Source organism: Mesocricetus auratus, unplaced genomic scaffold (genome assembly GCF_017639785.1).
Source record: "Mesocricetus auratus isolate SY011 unplaced genomic scaffold, BCM_Maur_2.0 Super-Scaffold_100007, whole genome shotgun sequence".
Classification (NCBI taxonomy): domain Eukaryota; kingdom Metazoa; phylum Chordata; class Mammalia; order Rodentia; family Cricetidae; genus Mesocricetus; species Mesocricetus auratus.
Window position 1 is genome coordinate 76,884,215 of NW_024429191.1, and position 16,124 is coordinate 76,900,338.

General features: G+C 50.3%; 1 protein-coding gene across 1 annotated transcript; it reads right to left on the reverse strand.

The window, feature by feature from the left end:
• Positions 1–1,134: 1,134 nt before the first annotated feature.
• Positions 1,135–11,769, reverse strand: Ccr7 (C-C motif chemokine receptor 7). Its single transcript, XM_005075968.4, has 3 exons — positions 11,668–11,769; positions 5,831–5,880; positions 1,135–3,095 (listed from the first exon to the last, which is right to left on the reverse strand). The coding sequence occupies exons 1-3, from the start codon at positions 11,675–11,677 to the stop codon at positions 2,019–2,021; spliced, it is 1,137 nt and encodes a 378-aa protein (XP_005076025.1). The 5' UTR covers positions 11,678–11,769; the 3' UTR covers positions 1,135–2,018.
• Positions 11,770–16,124: the final 4,355 nt, after the last annotated feature.

Here is a 16,124-nt window from a genome sequence, read left to right on the forward strand (position 1 = left end):
GCTATGTTTTTGTGTGACTTCTCATCTCTCTCTCATGTCCCATTCGCAGCCTGACTCCAGGCTCGGAGCGGCTAGGGCGATGAGTCTTCAAATGCTTCCCCGGGAATCATAGGTTGGGCTAATCTCTGTGGCTTGGAGAAGTTAGGGTTACGCTTGGACACTGGGGAGCAATGGCAAGGATGCCTGGTCTGTGGGGGTGGGGTGAGGGTGGACAGATTCTGGTCCTCCCCCTCTGCTTTCCACAAAGGACACCTACACTGCTATCTTTTGAATGTAGGTGTCCCTCCCATAGCCCCATATTGGAACTAGAGCCATATATATATAGTGATGGTACTGGAGCCCTTGGGAGATAACTGGCTGGTCATGAGGGTTCCACCCTGATAAACGGGGCTAATGCCTTATAAAAAGGACTTGAGAGAACAAGCGTGGGCTTTATACTCACTGTCTCACTTCCAGAACTGTGAGAAATAGATTTCTGTTGTTTATGAGTTACCCAGACTGTGGTATTTTGTTTCAGGCAACAGGAATGGACTAAGACATGCACTAGAGAGGGCCACTTTACCAGAGGACAGAAAGAATGTGCTGTGTGGTTCTGGCTCTCCCGCACCCAGCCAGGCGTCCCCCATCCAGCCGTTGCCACCTGCCTCATCGAAGCTCCCCTAGTCTAGAATGCCTTGGCCTCTGAGCTTCCCACCAAACATGAGGTCTCAGAGGGGTGTGCGAAAGTCTGAAGGTGCCTGATAAGGGTCAGGGCTGTTCCAGGTTGTCGTGGTACAGCAAACACACCAGGATGCAAATGTTGCCGGGGTCCACTGAGTTCCCAGGCCCAGAGGTTCCTGGGACAACCTGGTTTTTCCATTCTCTGCCCAGAGCGGTCTCCCATGGGCTCTGCTGCCTGCAGCCCAGGCCTGAGCCCACAAGATGGACATCCTGTCCTCACTCTTTTCCCCGCCTCTTGCAGCTCCCAGGGCTTGTGTTTCTGGAAGCACTCAGTGACCTCATGTTTCTGAGGGTTGAGAAAGGAAGGTTGGGGAGGAGGGGGTGCGGGGAGCCAGGGCCGTCAGGTGGAGTGTGTGTGGGGTTATCAAAGAGCTCACTCACTTGCCATTTACCGAAGAACTTTCCCCCTTCTTCTACATTGTTGTTTCCTCAAGGGAAATTTTTTTATTTGTGTCAGAGTAAAATGTGTGTTCTTATAAATCGAAAGCAGAACATGAGGAAAGGTTTCCGGTGCTGACAGAGAACAAAGAAGCAGCCTGCTGGCCTTCGTCAGCCGGCAGGGTCACCTTCCTTCATTCCCCTGACCTTTCTCTCTGCCTTTCCTCCCATCCTAGAGGAGGGACCTGACCACTGTCGTCCAGAGTCTCATCCAGAGCCCAGCTGGGACTTCGATCAGCCTGATGACATGGCCTGGCCTGCAGGAGCCATCACCCCTTCCCTGGGGAGAACTGAGGAGGGGCAGGAGGGAGGGGCAGCGGTGTTCTGAGGGAGCATGGAGACCGCCATTTCTCGTTGGCTTGATGACAGCAGAGGAGTATGGAAGAAGGGAGTTAAGTCAGAGTTAATCAGACAGTCCCTGGCTCCCTTTCCTCCACAAGATGATTCCATCATCTTGGTTTTGGAGACTAAACTGGGTTTCTGGAATATGTGGCCTCTGTCCTTCAGTCTGTGGGACACCTCGTTAGGCTGGGAGGCTCATGCAGAGGTCTCAACAGTCTTCTTCCACCAGGGCGTTTGCCAGCCCCACACCTTTGACTCCAGAAGGTATGGTGGCCTCTCAGTCAGTTTGGGGACAGCTGTCCTGGTTTGGGTATTAACCATCAGCCATGTCTCTTCCAGCCTCAGTTGAGGTAGCACGGGTTGGGTTAAGCGGTTTCTTAGGCCCTGAGGTCAACCTGATTGGCCAGAACTGCTCTTCCCTCAGCAGCTCTCGGGTGGGTCCTGAGTCCTCGCATAGGCTCCCAGTCCCACCTTAGGGCCCCTGGGACAGTTCCTTGTCGTCCAGGCAGGGGAGCCCCCTATGGGGAGAAGGTGGTGGTAGTCTCGGCCTCGGTGCTCATAGAAGCATGCCTCACATGCCTGCAGGAAGACCACTGCCGGAGCTGTTCCTGGCTGAGGCAGCCCAAGTCCTTGAAGAGCTTGAAGAGGTCACTGCGGAACTTGACACCGATGAAGGCATACAAGAAAGGGTTGACGCAGCAGCGGACGCAGGCCAGGCTGTAGGTGACGTCATAGGCAATGTTGAGCTGCTTGCTGAGTTCACAGCTGCTGTTGGTGATGTTGAAATTGGCCACTGTCTGAGCCAGGACCACTCCATTGTAGGGCAGCTGGAAGACTATGAAGACCACCACTACAGCAATGATCACCTTGATGGCCTTGTTCCGCTCAAAGTTTCGTGCCTGGAGCAGGGTGCGGATGATGACAAGGTAGCAGAAACTCATGGCCAGCAGAGGCACTAGGAATCCAATAACCATCTGGGCCACTTGGATGGTGATCACAGCCTCCACATGGTCAGTGATGAGTGAGCATCTCCACGTGTCCTCAGTGGGGCTCTTCTGGAGGCCACTGTAGAGCAGTTCTGGGGTGGAAAGCAATAGGGCCAGCATCCAGATACAAACACAGGACAGCTTGCTGATGAGAAGCACCCGGGCCCGGTGGCGGTGGGCTGACACGGCCTGGACGATGGCCACGTAGCGGTCAATGCTGATGCACAGGAGAAGCAGCATGCCGCTGAAGAAGCTCACTTTATAGATGCCGAAGATGCACTTACACAGGTAGGCACCAAAGATCCAGGACTTGGCGGCACTATAAGCCCAGAAGGGGAGGATCAGGAGGAAGAGGATATCGGCCACGGCCAGGTTGAGCAGGTAGGTGTCTGTCATGGTTTTGAGCCTCTTGAAATAGATGTATGTCAACACCACCAGCCCGTTGCCCATCAGGCCCACAAAGCAAATGACCGAATACATGAGAGGGAGGAACCAGGCCTTAAAGTTCCGCACATCTTTCTTGAAGCACACTGACTCAAACAGGGTATAGTCCACTGTGGTGTTCTCACCAATGTAGTCATCCGTGACCTCATCTTGGCAGAAGCACACCTGATGGGGGAAGAAACAAACACCTGTTTAGCTAGCGGTCCGAATCTGGCTGGGGATTCAGCCTACAGAACGGCGGTTCCATCACGGATTTGCTGCTTCTTGCCAATTCTCCGACCTTAGCCCCATTGAGCCAGCATCTCAGAAGGCAGGGCCCAGGAATCTGTGTTTACCCCCCAAGCCCTGAGTAAGTCTGTGATTTGAAATCAGTGTATCTCAAGCGTCCAGCATATGGGGCTGGAGAATTGGCTCAGTGGTTAAGAGCACGCGGTAAGATCGTCGAGAAGCCTGGTTTGGTTCCCAGCACCCACGTGGTGGCTCACAGCTATCTGTAACTCCAGTTCCACGGGATCCGATGCCCACTTCTGACCTCCCCAGGCAGCAGGCATGCATGTGGTGCACTTACATGCACACAGGCGAAACGCCGTATGTATAAAATAGTGTAAATAAAGTGTTTAGCGAGCATGTGAATAACCTGTTAAGACGCACATCCTGACTGGGCAGACTGAGGTGGCACCCAAAGTCTACATTTCTACTCAGCAGTAGCAAAGGTCTGGTTTTTTCTCAAGTCTCGGGACACCCAGTTTCATGCTCATTGATGGTGAACTGGAGAGAGTCTAGGGCTCTGGGTCTGCTGAGCCCTGAGTTGGAAAATACACATCTTTTCCTTGTCCAGGAGTAGGAGACAAGTCCTGGCTCCTGTGCTCCCTTGTTGTGAGGTATGAGACTCCTATCCTGGTTCCCTTTGTCTACTGAGGGTTTATCTTACTCTCCAGCGATGCTGTGATGTTGGGAATGTGAGTCTTCTGGAGCCTCTGGTGAAGTTTTCTTTGAGGGGTAGGTGCTACAAAATGCCTCAGCTTTTGAGGGAAAAACCTATGTCAGGGTCAAGGTTGAGGAAGGTCTGAAGCAGGAAGAGAAGAATTTCAGTTGAGGAACCACTACTGTGACCATGGACCACCGGCACAAGACACGGAGATTTTCATGGTTCCATGGTACCAGCTACACTCAGGTATAGTGTACCCAAATGTATCCCTGGACGGCAGGGCCTATGGGACAGAGCTCCTGCAAGGTGACTGACTTCCTAGGGGTGCTCGTGGCCCTGGAAGGAAGCTGCTCTTATCTCCCACTCTCCCTCTCTATTTCCACCCTCTCCCCACACCTCTTTGCCTCTCTTCCGGCAGATCCCAATCAGCAGGGCTCAGCTGTTCTAGGCTTTTTTTAGCCCCTTTGCAGGGCAGCAGACTGAGTGTGGGGGAAGGTTCAGCAGCTGCTGTGATTTTATCAATGGAGGGGGTGCCTGCTGCCTGTGTGTGTGTGTGTGTGTGTGTGTGTTAGATGGATCAGTGTAGATAACGTGGGAGTGTAGAAGGCCTGCTTTGGAATGGTCATGGTTCCTCCACTGGGTAGGGGACTTTGAGCCACGCAGTGGCAATCCACAGATCGCACCATTATTGTGGGACTAGCAACAGGGGGAGGACAAAGTGGTGTTCGGGAACCTTCTCTTTGGGCATTGCTACCTTGAGAAGAAAGATCTGCAGCAACCTTCCCCTGGTCCAGGTGTGACCGAGGCCTGGGTGTCCTGGGAAAGATTAGCTGTGCTTGACCCCTGGGTGTGAGGCCCCTGGATTTAAGGGAGGCTAGAACTCCCAGCTTCTATGAAGTGTGCTGCTCCGCGCCCCCAGCCTTGCTGTCTCCCTCATCCCTTGCTCCTGCTCCCCCTTCCCCCCCAGGCTTGCCGCTTTTGCAGCCCACAGCCCCACCACATCCGGCCCTGTCTGAACCCCCCTTCCCCCAAGTGAAAGACAAAAACCAGCCACAGATGTCTTCACCCTTCTCTGGCCTTCCAGCCAGCAGTACAGGAGGGGAGGGGGTGGTGATGGGGAAGGGGCCAGGCTAAGGGCTACAGCCCAAGCTCCAGGGGGCCGCTGAGATGGGGTTTGGGGAACAGTGCCCAGCGTGGGGCCTGCCTCTGGCCTGAGCTCCTGGAAAGCTGCCCCTCTGGCCTCTGGACCTGGGGAGAGTCAAATTCTGAAGCCTTGTTTCTCCAGGCTGGCCTTGGCCATCCCCCCACCTCCAGAGAGTTCCCACCCCAACGGAGGAAACTTGACTCTAGGAGTCACAGCTTCTCCGACTCTGGAGCACGCTTTCCGCCTCCTGGCTGGGACAGAGAATGGAGCTTTGTGAAGCGGGCTCTTTGCTCTGCAGAATTCAGACCCCTATATGTGTCCATTCACCACCCTCTCTATGGGGTCCCAGGCTCCACTCTTTGTCCCTCCCCTCTCCCCACAGGCAGGCCAGAGGACTCTTGATTTTATGAGAGACCACATGGACTGAGAGGCAAGTGGAGACAACTCTGGGTGATTGGACAGTAACCAGATCGCCAGACCAAGGGTCCTTTCCCCAGCTCACAGACAGACAAGTGCCCACGTGCAAAACAGGCCCCTCTAAGAACTCAGGAACTGTGTTTCTGTCTCCTAGGTCCGGGAGGTGGGGGGTGAGGATATGAAGGTGTGGGCAGGCCACTTCTCCCCTGAGCTTTAATTTAAATGGGACAAAGGAAGTCCAGAGAATGTCTGCCCTGCCCCCCCCAGGAGGGAGGTGGCCATCAGCTGAATGAGTGGCAGGTGGGCTTGTGTCTGGGCCATTCCTTCCCTTCTAGCAAACTGTTCACACAGCAGCACTCCTGGCTGGGGAGGGGACAGGGGACGTGGAGGAGGGAAGAGAGGAAACCTCACCTGGAAGATGACGAGTAGAGCCACCACCAGCACGTTTTTCATAGGTTTCCCTGTAGGAGACAAAGGAGGTGATATTACTGCCTGGTGGAGACAACTGAGTAAGGGAAGGGGGGCGGGGGGGGGGATTGGGGCGGGGGGGGGGCACCATTGGGAACTTTCATCCCAGGCTCCAGGCACCGCATTTGCTGAAAGAGAACATCAGGACCAGATTGTGTGTTTGAACACCTGGCCTGCTGCCCAGCAACCCTGTCTTCACCTCCCTCCCTCCCTCCCAGGTCTGGGAAAGAAGCAGAGCAGCTTCCCACCCTGCTGCCTTGGCCTGGCTACTGCTGGCTTGCAGAATCTACTGTGCCCCAACAACCCTTCAAGTCTGCTGGCTCCACACAGGGGCCTGAGTGCCCCCCCAAGAGGAGGCAGGGCTGTGGGAGGTCAGGGCGTATGCACACAAGCCCAGTGCTGCCCGGGTGGAGGATCCACTGGCCGGGGAGCATTTCTTGGTGTCCAGATGCATGGACAGCCACATGTGAAGTCTCACGAATGTTCCAAGAAAGGTGGGCTAAGGAAATGGGGAATTGTTTTCTCTCCTTTAACTTGTCTTTTAATGCCCTGTAGACAGAGACCCTTGGTGAGAACAGGAGTAAACAGCTCCTCATTCTGCTTAATTGGGCCAGCCTGGGCTGTACATCCTCCTAAGCAAGAAGACAACTAGCAAAGAAATTTATGTTAGACATCTTATCCTCCCCACCCCCTGCCCCTCCCAAGGGCCTTCTTTGCCATTGAGACTCTTCTCCAGACCCTGAATCCCAGTTCCTCAGATCCACAGGACAGCCAGTCTCCGTGATGGGTGACATGCATGTCACCTAAGCCAAACCAGAGTAGGACTTTGATCCAGGCATCTTCAGGAGGCTGAGGGTCCTCTGGAGGCTGGGAAAGCAGCACAAACCCAGAGGTTACGTGTCCTTGGCCATAGCACCACCTGCTGGAGCCTGAGCTACATGACACCAGGGTGCCCGGCATGTGCTCCAGGCTGAGAGAGCTAGGTTGGGGATTTTAAGCTTGGCCATTCTTAGTACAGGCAGGAGGGGCATTAGGCTACCAGATGAATGTTTTTCTAACCTACACATCTTCCTTCATGCTCCTAGGCACGTCTCACTAAAGCATAGCTCTGTGATAAAATCTATCCCCACTGTGCCTCCCTCCTAAATCGCCAAGAGCTCTTCCTAGCTGTAAAGATGGAGAGAGAGCTTCATCTTTTTTCTGGAGACAGAAGACAATCACTGTCCCCTTGTCACCAGCTTGCACTAGAACACTTGCAGCTGGGAATGGGACCATCGCCACGTGGCCTCACAGGTCCTCTCTCTCACTCCCCCTTTCTAACTGAATTACCCGTTGCCCCCCCCTCCCCATGCTTGAGGCCATGTGTTCGTGCTTAACCACACTCCTCATGGTCTGATGCACGGCCCTCCCTCCCCTGACTCATTTTGGTGTTCAGCGTTCGAGGTTTCTTTCAACACGTCAACGTCTTTCGGTTACTGTAGAGAAAGCTCAGTCTGACTGTCAGTGAGACCTGACAGCGAGAACACCCCCCCCCCGGGGGGGGGGTTAAGAACTGTTTCTGTTTTACTCTGCTTGTCCCTTCTTCTGGGTCCTGTCCTAGTCCGTTTGCACCCACTGTGGGGAGGGGGCTCTAAGGTGTGTGTGTGAATGAAATTGCTTTCTCCTTCCAGGGATGCTAGACATGGGGTGGGGGGTGAGGGGTTGGTGAGTCAGGGTCCTGTAGATCCAGGGCAGGCCGTTTTCAAGGCAGTTTACCAGGGGAACTTGGGGGGGTATTCGGATGTGTGGTGGCAGAGGGACCTGGTCAGTGGTAGTGAGTCACAAGGCTCTTGCCTGTCAACAGTCATAAAGCAACCACTCTTGGGCAGCGGTTGGGAAAGTTGGTGTGGAGGAGCCACTGACTGAGGTATTGGGTTTGCAGAGTGAGTATGATGAAAGAAAAATTCCCTAGCACTCCAACCCCCACTCCCCCCCAGCCTGGGAAACCTTCTCTGCCCCCCAGATCCTAAAACTCCCACCTGCTCATTTCCCCAGTCCCCCCAGGCTGCCCAGAAAAGCATAGCTGCCCACAGGAGACACCTCACACATTGCCCCAAGGCCGAAGCAGGGATCCAGAGAGCAGATGGGAGGCAGGGATGTGAAAACTGATGGGGTCTTGTCGTGAGGGTACCACCTCTTTCACTCAGTCCATTGGTGCTTATCGAGCTCTCTCTGCGGTCGGCTGTCCACATGTGGGTGTTCTCATGGAAGCACAAGGCTTCCCCAGGGTCACCCAGCTGGCCCTCGAGATGTGGGAACCACCCTCCTAGCCACTCTTGGTACATTTCTTCTCACAACATCTTGGAAGCCACTAACTATATTCCTTCTATATTCTAGAGATCAGTGGCCCAGAGATGTTAAGCTGCTATCTGGCGTCTACTAAAAAGTAGATCAGAAATGTGAATGAGACATCTAGCCTGGGGTCTCCAGACTGAGTCATGTGACATTTCTGATGGGCCTCCTGTGTAGGTGGTCCTCCACAGATCAGGGCAACTCTTGCTCTCTGTATTGTCACTGTCACTGGCTGCTCACTTCTGTTGCTGCTACACCTCTTGAAGCAGCAACCTGCTTCAAGGCTTTGTTGTCCCTTACTCATTGCAAAACACACATTTCTTCTATCTACCCATCTGTTTGGAAGGGGGAAAAATCTTTTCTGGGTCCCATTCCTTGTGGGATGACGTATGGACTCCCTGATGCAGAGTTGCAAGGATCGTCCCAGCCTGGCTTCCTTTTTGGCACACCCATTCTCCCCCTCTCCCCTTGGCCTGCACTTTTCTTCTTTCTTGCTCCTCCATGACCTTCACCAGAGCTGACTGACTACAAGCCCAAGGTGCATGTGTGGATGCATACCCATATGGAGGCCAGGGGTTGGCATCAGGGGTCTTCCTCAGTTTCCTACCACATTTATTATTATTATTGAGACAGGGTCTCTCATGAACCTGGAGTTTGCCAATTCTGAAGACTGGCTGGCCAGCAAGCCCTAGGGATCCTACTGTCTCTGCCTTCTGGGCTGGCTTTACTTGGGTGTACTGCTGCTACCAGCTTTTAAACACAGGTTCTGAGGCTCCAAACTCAGGTCCTCATGCTTGTGTGTCAACCAGTTTCCTGACTGAGCCGGCTCTCTGGCCCCTCATTTATTTTGCTGACTTCTGATGGCTCTAGAGTCTGAAGTTCCTGCCACATCCTGGCCCTTATGTCTTCTTTATTTGTCTTGACAACTTCTACACCCTTCACAAACACAACGTAAACGCTTCCCTGATCAATGCTCACGGTTTTGTTTTTGTTTTTTTTTTAATCTGGTCCTCATGCCCACGGGGAGTGCTGTATCTCCCGGTAGCATATTGACATATATGTTACTCTCCCCACCAGACTGACTATTCATAAAATTCTCAATGACTGACACAGGGGACTAGAAGAAAACTCCCTGAAAGGGTAGTCCAAGCTACCCTGGGCTGCAGCATTGTTCTCCACAGCCAGGCTTGTGGATCAGAGGATGAGACATGAGTCTCTCATGGTTCTTTTTTTCTTGTCTCTGCTTTTGAGAAGTTGTGCTGAGACCTGTGGTCCCGTTTCTCGAAGGTGGGGAGGGCACCTCAGGACTGCTCATTCAAATCATGAAAGAGGCCGGTTCAACACTGGCTTGGAGTTTTTCATTTTGTATAACAGAAACCCGGCCTCCTCACCCACCTCTTGTCTCTGCTAGGCAGACAGAGAGTGAAAAACAGATTCTTTGTGCCCCCCCCTCCAACTGCCCCAGAGTCTGTTCTGAGCAAAGGTTCTTAGCAGTTTCCCCTCACACCAGCAGTTCAGGGGTAGCTGTTGGGGTGCTTTTGAGTTGAGTAAAAAAGCAAGACTATCCCTTCTTCCAGGACCAGAGGTTGCCCCACCCCCTGTGTCAAAGTCATGAGTCTAGCATCCCCAAACCTAGTCCAGGAGAGACACTTTATAATGTCCCAGGGCCAGGATGGCATGTGTCCCTCCCCTTCATATGTTAAGCATTTAGACCTTGAATCAATCAACTGGGATGGGAGAATTTACACCAAAGGAATTGGCAAATGTTATAAATTCAGAACCTTTCCTCTATCCTGGGAGTCACTTTTTAGAGGTTAATATAGGGAAGGTGCAGAAGGTCTTTGGTGGATGGTGTGGGCGCTCTGGGACTATGGCTGGTGGAAGCAGATACCTGGGGAGTAAGCTTAGAAAGCAGGCCGGTGGCAGGACAAGATAGAAGAGACAGATATTCAAAATCCAAAACCTGCCGGGCGGTGGTGGCGCACGCCTTTAATCCCAGCACTCGGGAGGCAGAGGCAGGCGGATCTTTGTGAGTTCGAGGCCGGGCTGGACCGACAGCCTCCAAAACAATACAGAGAAACCCTGTCTCGTTAAAAAAACAAAAACAAAAAACCAAAATCTAAAACCTACTTGGAGTGATTGATTCAATCCATCATCCATCCACCCATCCATCATCCATCATCCATCCACCATCCATCTATCCATCATCCATCCATCCATCCATTTATCCATCATCCATCCATCCATCATCCATCCATCTACCATCCATCTATCCATCATCCATCCATCCATCTATCCATCCATCCATCCATCCACCATCCATTTATCCACCATCCATCCATTATCCATCCATCTATCCATCATCCATACACCCATCCATCCACCCACCCATCTTATCAACATCTTCTAACTATACCCTGAAACATCCTGGAGGCAGAGGTGTAAGAATCAAGCTCTGCTTCCCCTGAGTTCACAGCAGGTGATCACAGCTGGATTCCACTACTGGATCCAGACCCAGGGTGCAAAGCATGCTTGGCAGGAGAGGCAGAGATAAAGGCGCTGCAGGCTGTGGTGTGGTGGGGAGGTGTATGAGGGCAGCACCAGGGAACCTTCACTTTTTAATGTCAACCCCTTGTGGCTTTGAGGCCACAATGGTACTTTACTTGCTGATGAGCGGAACCCTCTAGGAACCTGGCCCTTTCAGGTTCAGTGGGGTCTGACTCTGCAGCTGAGATTTAAGATTTGTAACTGGGGTGTCTGGAGCTGGTCTACCTACTCAGCGCCTCATGGGACTTTCCTGGCACTTTGCTACAGCAGAAACAGAGGGTAGGCTGAGAGGAACAGTCTGCTGGACTGTGGTGGGTGGGGTTTGTTTAGGGGTTGTGCTGTGCTGGAAGGTCTGGCTATGGCTTATCTACTTAGAACAGCTCCTGGCCACTCAATTTCATGTTCATCACTGTCCTTTAACTTGCAAGAGGCACCAAGCTAGTGGGTTGGGGGCAGGGGAGACAGAGACAGAGAGAGAGAGAGAGACTGACAGAGACTTCTGCTTGCATTTGTATTGCATGACACATGACACACAGCACTGTCCCCTTCAATTTACTCTTCCATATAACCCCATGGGCTATATTCAAATCCTAGTTTAACAGGAGAGAAAGAGGGACTCACAGAGGGAGCAGGGTATCCTGAGGTGCCAGAGACCATCACCCATCACTCCCAGCCGAGAACAAGTCTGTCCAGGTCCACAAGGTCAGCCTGTCATACTCTTCATTCCCTGCTGCTTTGGAAGATGCCACTTTACTTCCCTTGTCCCTCCTGGCATCTGCAGCTGTTTCCTCCCCTGGGTCTGAGGGTCCCCTCAGAACCCTTATCCCCACCCCACACTCATTGCCTAGAGTCCGGGTTTGTGTCAAAAGTTGGCTTCTTCTTGCATGAGGAGGGTTACTCACCCAGGTCCATGATGCTCTCTGGGCGGCTGAAGTCACACAGGAAGGCTGTACTTGCGTCTCTGTCTCCAGTTGCCCTTGTCTGGGAGGAAGTGGTATGAGCCCCTTTTAAGTTGTGAGAGAAGCCACCCTTGTCCCTGCCCCTCCCACCCCTGCCCCTCCCACCCCTGCTCCTTCCCTCAACCCTCCCTTAGAGACTTCTGGGACCACAGGGTATAAAAAGAGTGACAGCCCTACTCAGCGGTCATACGACCCTGAATCATAGGTCATTTACATTCAGAAAGGTCTTGGTAGCACTTTGGAGAGCCTCAGAGAGGGGTTGTTTCCATGTGTGAGTGCCTGGCTGGCTGGCTGTGCCTTGAGCTCCATCCTTCTCTTTGTTTTTAATGAAACTCTTTTCAAATCGGTATGAACTGGATCAACAGATGCTGCCCCGGCATAGCTAACGTGAGGTCCCTTGAGCGCTCTGGCCATCAAGGACGGGCTGGCAAGCCTTCAATGGCAAAACCACAAAAGTGAAAGTTGAAGAGTTTGTTTTTAGTGTTTAAAGATGCCAGATATGAGGGTTCCTGTACTCTCTCAGCTTTTTCCACCAACAGAGAGGACATAGGAGCCTATGCCTTTACCAGGCCTAAGCCATTATCCAAACTGGTTCCCTACGGAGAACTTTTACTTTATTTTTTATTTTTATTTATTTATATTTCTTGAGACAAGGTCTCATTTATTATATAGCCCAGACTGGCTTCACACTTGCAACACAGCTAGGGATAACCTTGAACTTCTGGTTCTCCTGCCTCTGCCTCTCCTGTGCTACAATGAATAGGCATGTGCTACCACACCCGATTTCCCCCAGAGGGAGACTGCTAATAAGTGCTTTAAGTTAAAAAATTATTTGTCTTAATTTTATTGTGTGTGTATGATATGTGTACACATGTGTACACATGTGTTTGTGTACGTTGGTATGCCGGAATCTGAGAATTTCATGCCATTGCTTGTGTGTAGAGGTCAGAGGACAACTTCAGGTGTCAGTCACCTTCCCTTCTGTTGGAGTAGAATGTCGTTGTCATGTGCCCCATTCCATACTACCAGGTGAGTTAGCCTTCAAGCTTCTGGGGACTCTTGTCTCAGCTGTCTCCTTGGAGGAATGTTCATGCTACTGTTAGACTTCTTACATAGGTGCTGGGGATTTGAACTCAGTTCCTCATGTTTTTGAGGCAAAGTTCTTTTATCCACATCTCCCCAGTCCAATTAGGGGGTTTAGGATAAACACAGAGCCCATGCTGAGCCTGTTAGGTGACCACTGAGTCCTAGAGCAAATATCTCAATGTCCCACTTCCAGGAGAGACACCTGTAAATCTTTATCTCTGGCCACTGGGTGTAGTCATTCAGTGAGTGACAGTACCTGTCTGACACGGAGTTCAGAATAACTTAGCCTTGCTTCTGTATTAATAGTTAAAAATAGTTGCTATGGCAAAATAATGCTTCAAGCCCTCATTCCATCCCCTTGTTCTGCTCTGCATATAGGGACTACATTTTCCAGACTGCTTTCTTTTTGGCTTCTGGGGCAAGGAAGGTTGAAAGAAAGGGAAATGCCAGGCTGTTTTTTTCTCTTTCTTTTTTTCTTTCTTTCTCTTTCTTTCTTTCTTTCTTTCTTTCTTTCTTTCTTTCTTTCTTTCTTTCTTCCTTCCTTCTTCCCTTTCTTTCTTTTTTCTTTCTTTCTAAAATACAGCAGTTTCATTTAGATATGGCTCATATACTATAGCGTTCACCCTTTTGAAAAGATTTATTAATTTTTATTTTATGTGTGTGTTTGCCTGAATACACTTACATGTGTCACCTATGTGCCTAGAGCCTGCGGAGGTCAGAAGAAGGTGTCGGATCCTCTGGAACTGAAATTACAGGTGGTTGTGAGCTGCCAAATGGGTGCTGGGAACTGAACCTGGGTCCTCTGCAAGAGCATCAAGTGCTCTCAACTGCTGAGCCGTCTCTCCAGCCCTGATGTTTACCCTTTTAAAGTAGACATTTCCGCCGGGCGGTGGAGGCGCACGCCTTTAATCCCAGCACTCGGGAAGCAGACGCAGGTGGATCTCTGTGAGTTCGAGGCCGGGCTGGACCGACATCCTCCAAAACAATACAGAGAAACCCTGTCTCGTAAAAAAAAAAAAAGTAGACATTTTCATGGTGTGTACGTAGCCACAGAGTTTACTTCACCACAGTAAATTCTGAATCATCTTTTAGTCAAATCTCCTGCCATTATTACCAGTGATTCCCATCTCTTTTCTTCCCATATACATAGCCCTTCATAGCCACAGATCTAATTTCCTTCTGTAGATTTGCTTCTGAGGGTTATTTCATATAAATAGACATATGCCATATGTGACTTTTATATATGTCTTCTTTTATTTAGGGTCATCTATGTGTAGTATGTTTCAATTTATCATTACTTTCTATTGCTGAATAGTATTCCATTGTATGGATATACCACAATTTTGTTTTATCCATCATCAGCTGGCTATTTGGATTGCTTCTACTGTTTAGCTATCATGAGTATTGTTGCTATGGGTATTTATATACAAGTCATTAGTCTTATTTACTTTTCTATTCCTGTGAAGAGATAGCATGACCAAGGCAACTTATAAAAGAAATCATTTAATTGGGGTCTTGCTTACAGTTTCAGGGGGTGAGTCAATGACCATTGTGGTAGCATGCAGGCAAACAGGGTACAGGAGCAGCAGTAGCTGAGAAAACTGGCACAGGCTTTTGAAACCTCCTCCATCAAGACCACACCTCCTGATCCTTCAAAAACAGTTCCACTAAGTGGGGACCAGGTATTCAAACATAGGAGCTTATGAGGCCCATTCTCATTCACACCACCACATCCTTCATCCCAGAAGTTTCTCTCGCATCCCATCTATTAGTATTATTTTTCATCTCACTTATTAAGCATATGTGTTGCATCACTAGTAAGACACTGAATCTGGGTCTTTGAGACTGCTGCCTTGTTAGATCAGGAGAGCTGAAAAGTCAAAACAGTGACCACTGTGACCCACACTGTGATGAGCATGTAGTTTGTGTACAATAGTGAATCCTGTGAGTTTTGATTTTCCAGCTGCAGCATCACAGACACTCAATGTATTTCACAAAGGAAAGTGCACAGGAGAAGCCAATTAAAAAAAAAAGAAAATACCCCGGGCATCTTTGCACAGTTTCATCTTTGGCCTCTAGAAACTGGTTGCTGCATGGAAGAGGAGGCTGCTTGACAATGCACACTTACGTAGAAGTGCTTACTGAGAAACTGATTGATGGATGCAGCGACTTCAACCTTTCCCTGGGATGGTGCCCAGGTTGTGTAGTGATATATTTTTTATGATTTATTAAAGCTTGCCTGAGGATTCAGAAAGCAAAGTCAGCCACAAGCCATAGAAGCCAGGCACACACCTTTTATCCCATCAGCCAGAAGTTAGGAGGTGGTGGCACACACCTTTAATCCTAGGACTCCGGATTAAGAGGTAGACAGATCTCTGTGAGTCAAGGCTACCCAGATCTACACAAGATTGATCCAGTTCTAAAGAGAAACAGTTCACAAAAAGATGATCTCAGCACCTGGGATCACACACCTTTAATCCCAGAATTAGGGAGGTATATAAGACAGGAGCAAGGTCTCAGTATTAGGCATTCGTTCACCAGCCATGATGAGAACAGGAATGCCCCAGCCCTGTTAGAGATAAGAGCTCTCTGTTAACTTGCTGCTTTGCTTCTCTGATCTGTCTCTGGGTCTTTTATTAATTTGCACTACATTGATTTCCTTATTATTCCTTTATTAGAAACTAACTACAGGAGCATACACCTTTAATCCCAGCACTCAGGAGACAGAGGCCGGCAGATCAATGTGAGTTCGAGGCCAGCCTGGTCTACAGAGTGAGTTTCAGGACAGCCAGAGAAACACTGTCTTGAAAAACCAACCAGCCAACCAACCAACCAACCAACCAACAAATATAAAAATAAAAAAGGTAAGGGGAAACGTGGGGAAGCAGGAGGGGAGGGAGTGGGAACTGGGATTGGTATATAAAACGAGAAAAGGTTAAATAAAAAAGGTAAAAGAAACTGCGTACAGAGCCCAACTGAAGCAGCAGCAGAAGTAGGATTTGTGTTATGACAGAATAGATGCTCTCGATCTTAGGGTATGGATCCTCTCTGCTTTTCAAACATGTTAAAACAGAGAGAGAGAGAGAGAGAGAGAGAGAGAGAGAGAGAGAGAGAGAGAGAGAGAGAGAGAGAGAGCACACTTGTGTGTAAGCACACATGCCACAGCATGCTTGTTGAGGTCAGAAGTCAGAAGACATCTTGCAGGAATTTATTTTTCTCTTTCTACCATGTCAGCTCCTGGGATTGAACTCAAGTTGTCAGGCTTGGCAGCAAGCACCTTTACCCCCTAAGTCATCTTGCCTACCCCAGACCCT

What these genes read in the sequence shown, in the direction of transcription:
- Ccr7 (XM_005075968.4), bottom strand. An exon ending in CTCTACTCGTCATCTTCCAG is followed by an intron (nt 3,096 to 5,830) that starts GTGAGGTTTCCT and finishes TTCCCCCATCAG; the next exon opens with GTGTGCTTCTGCCAAGATGA.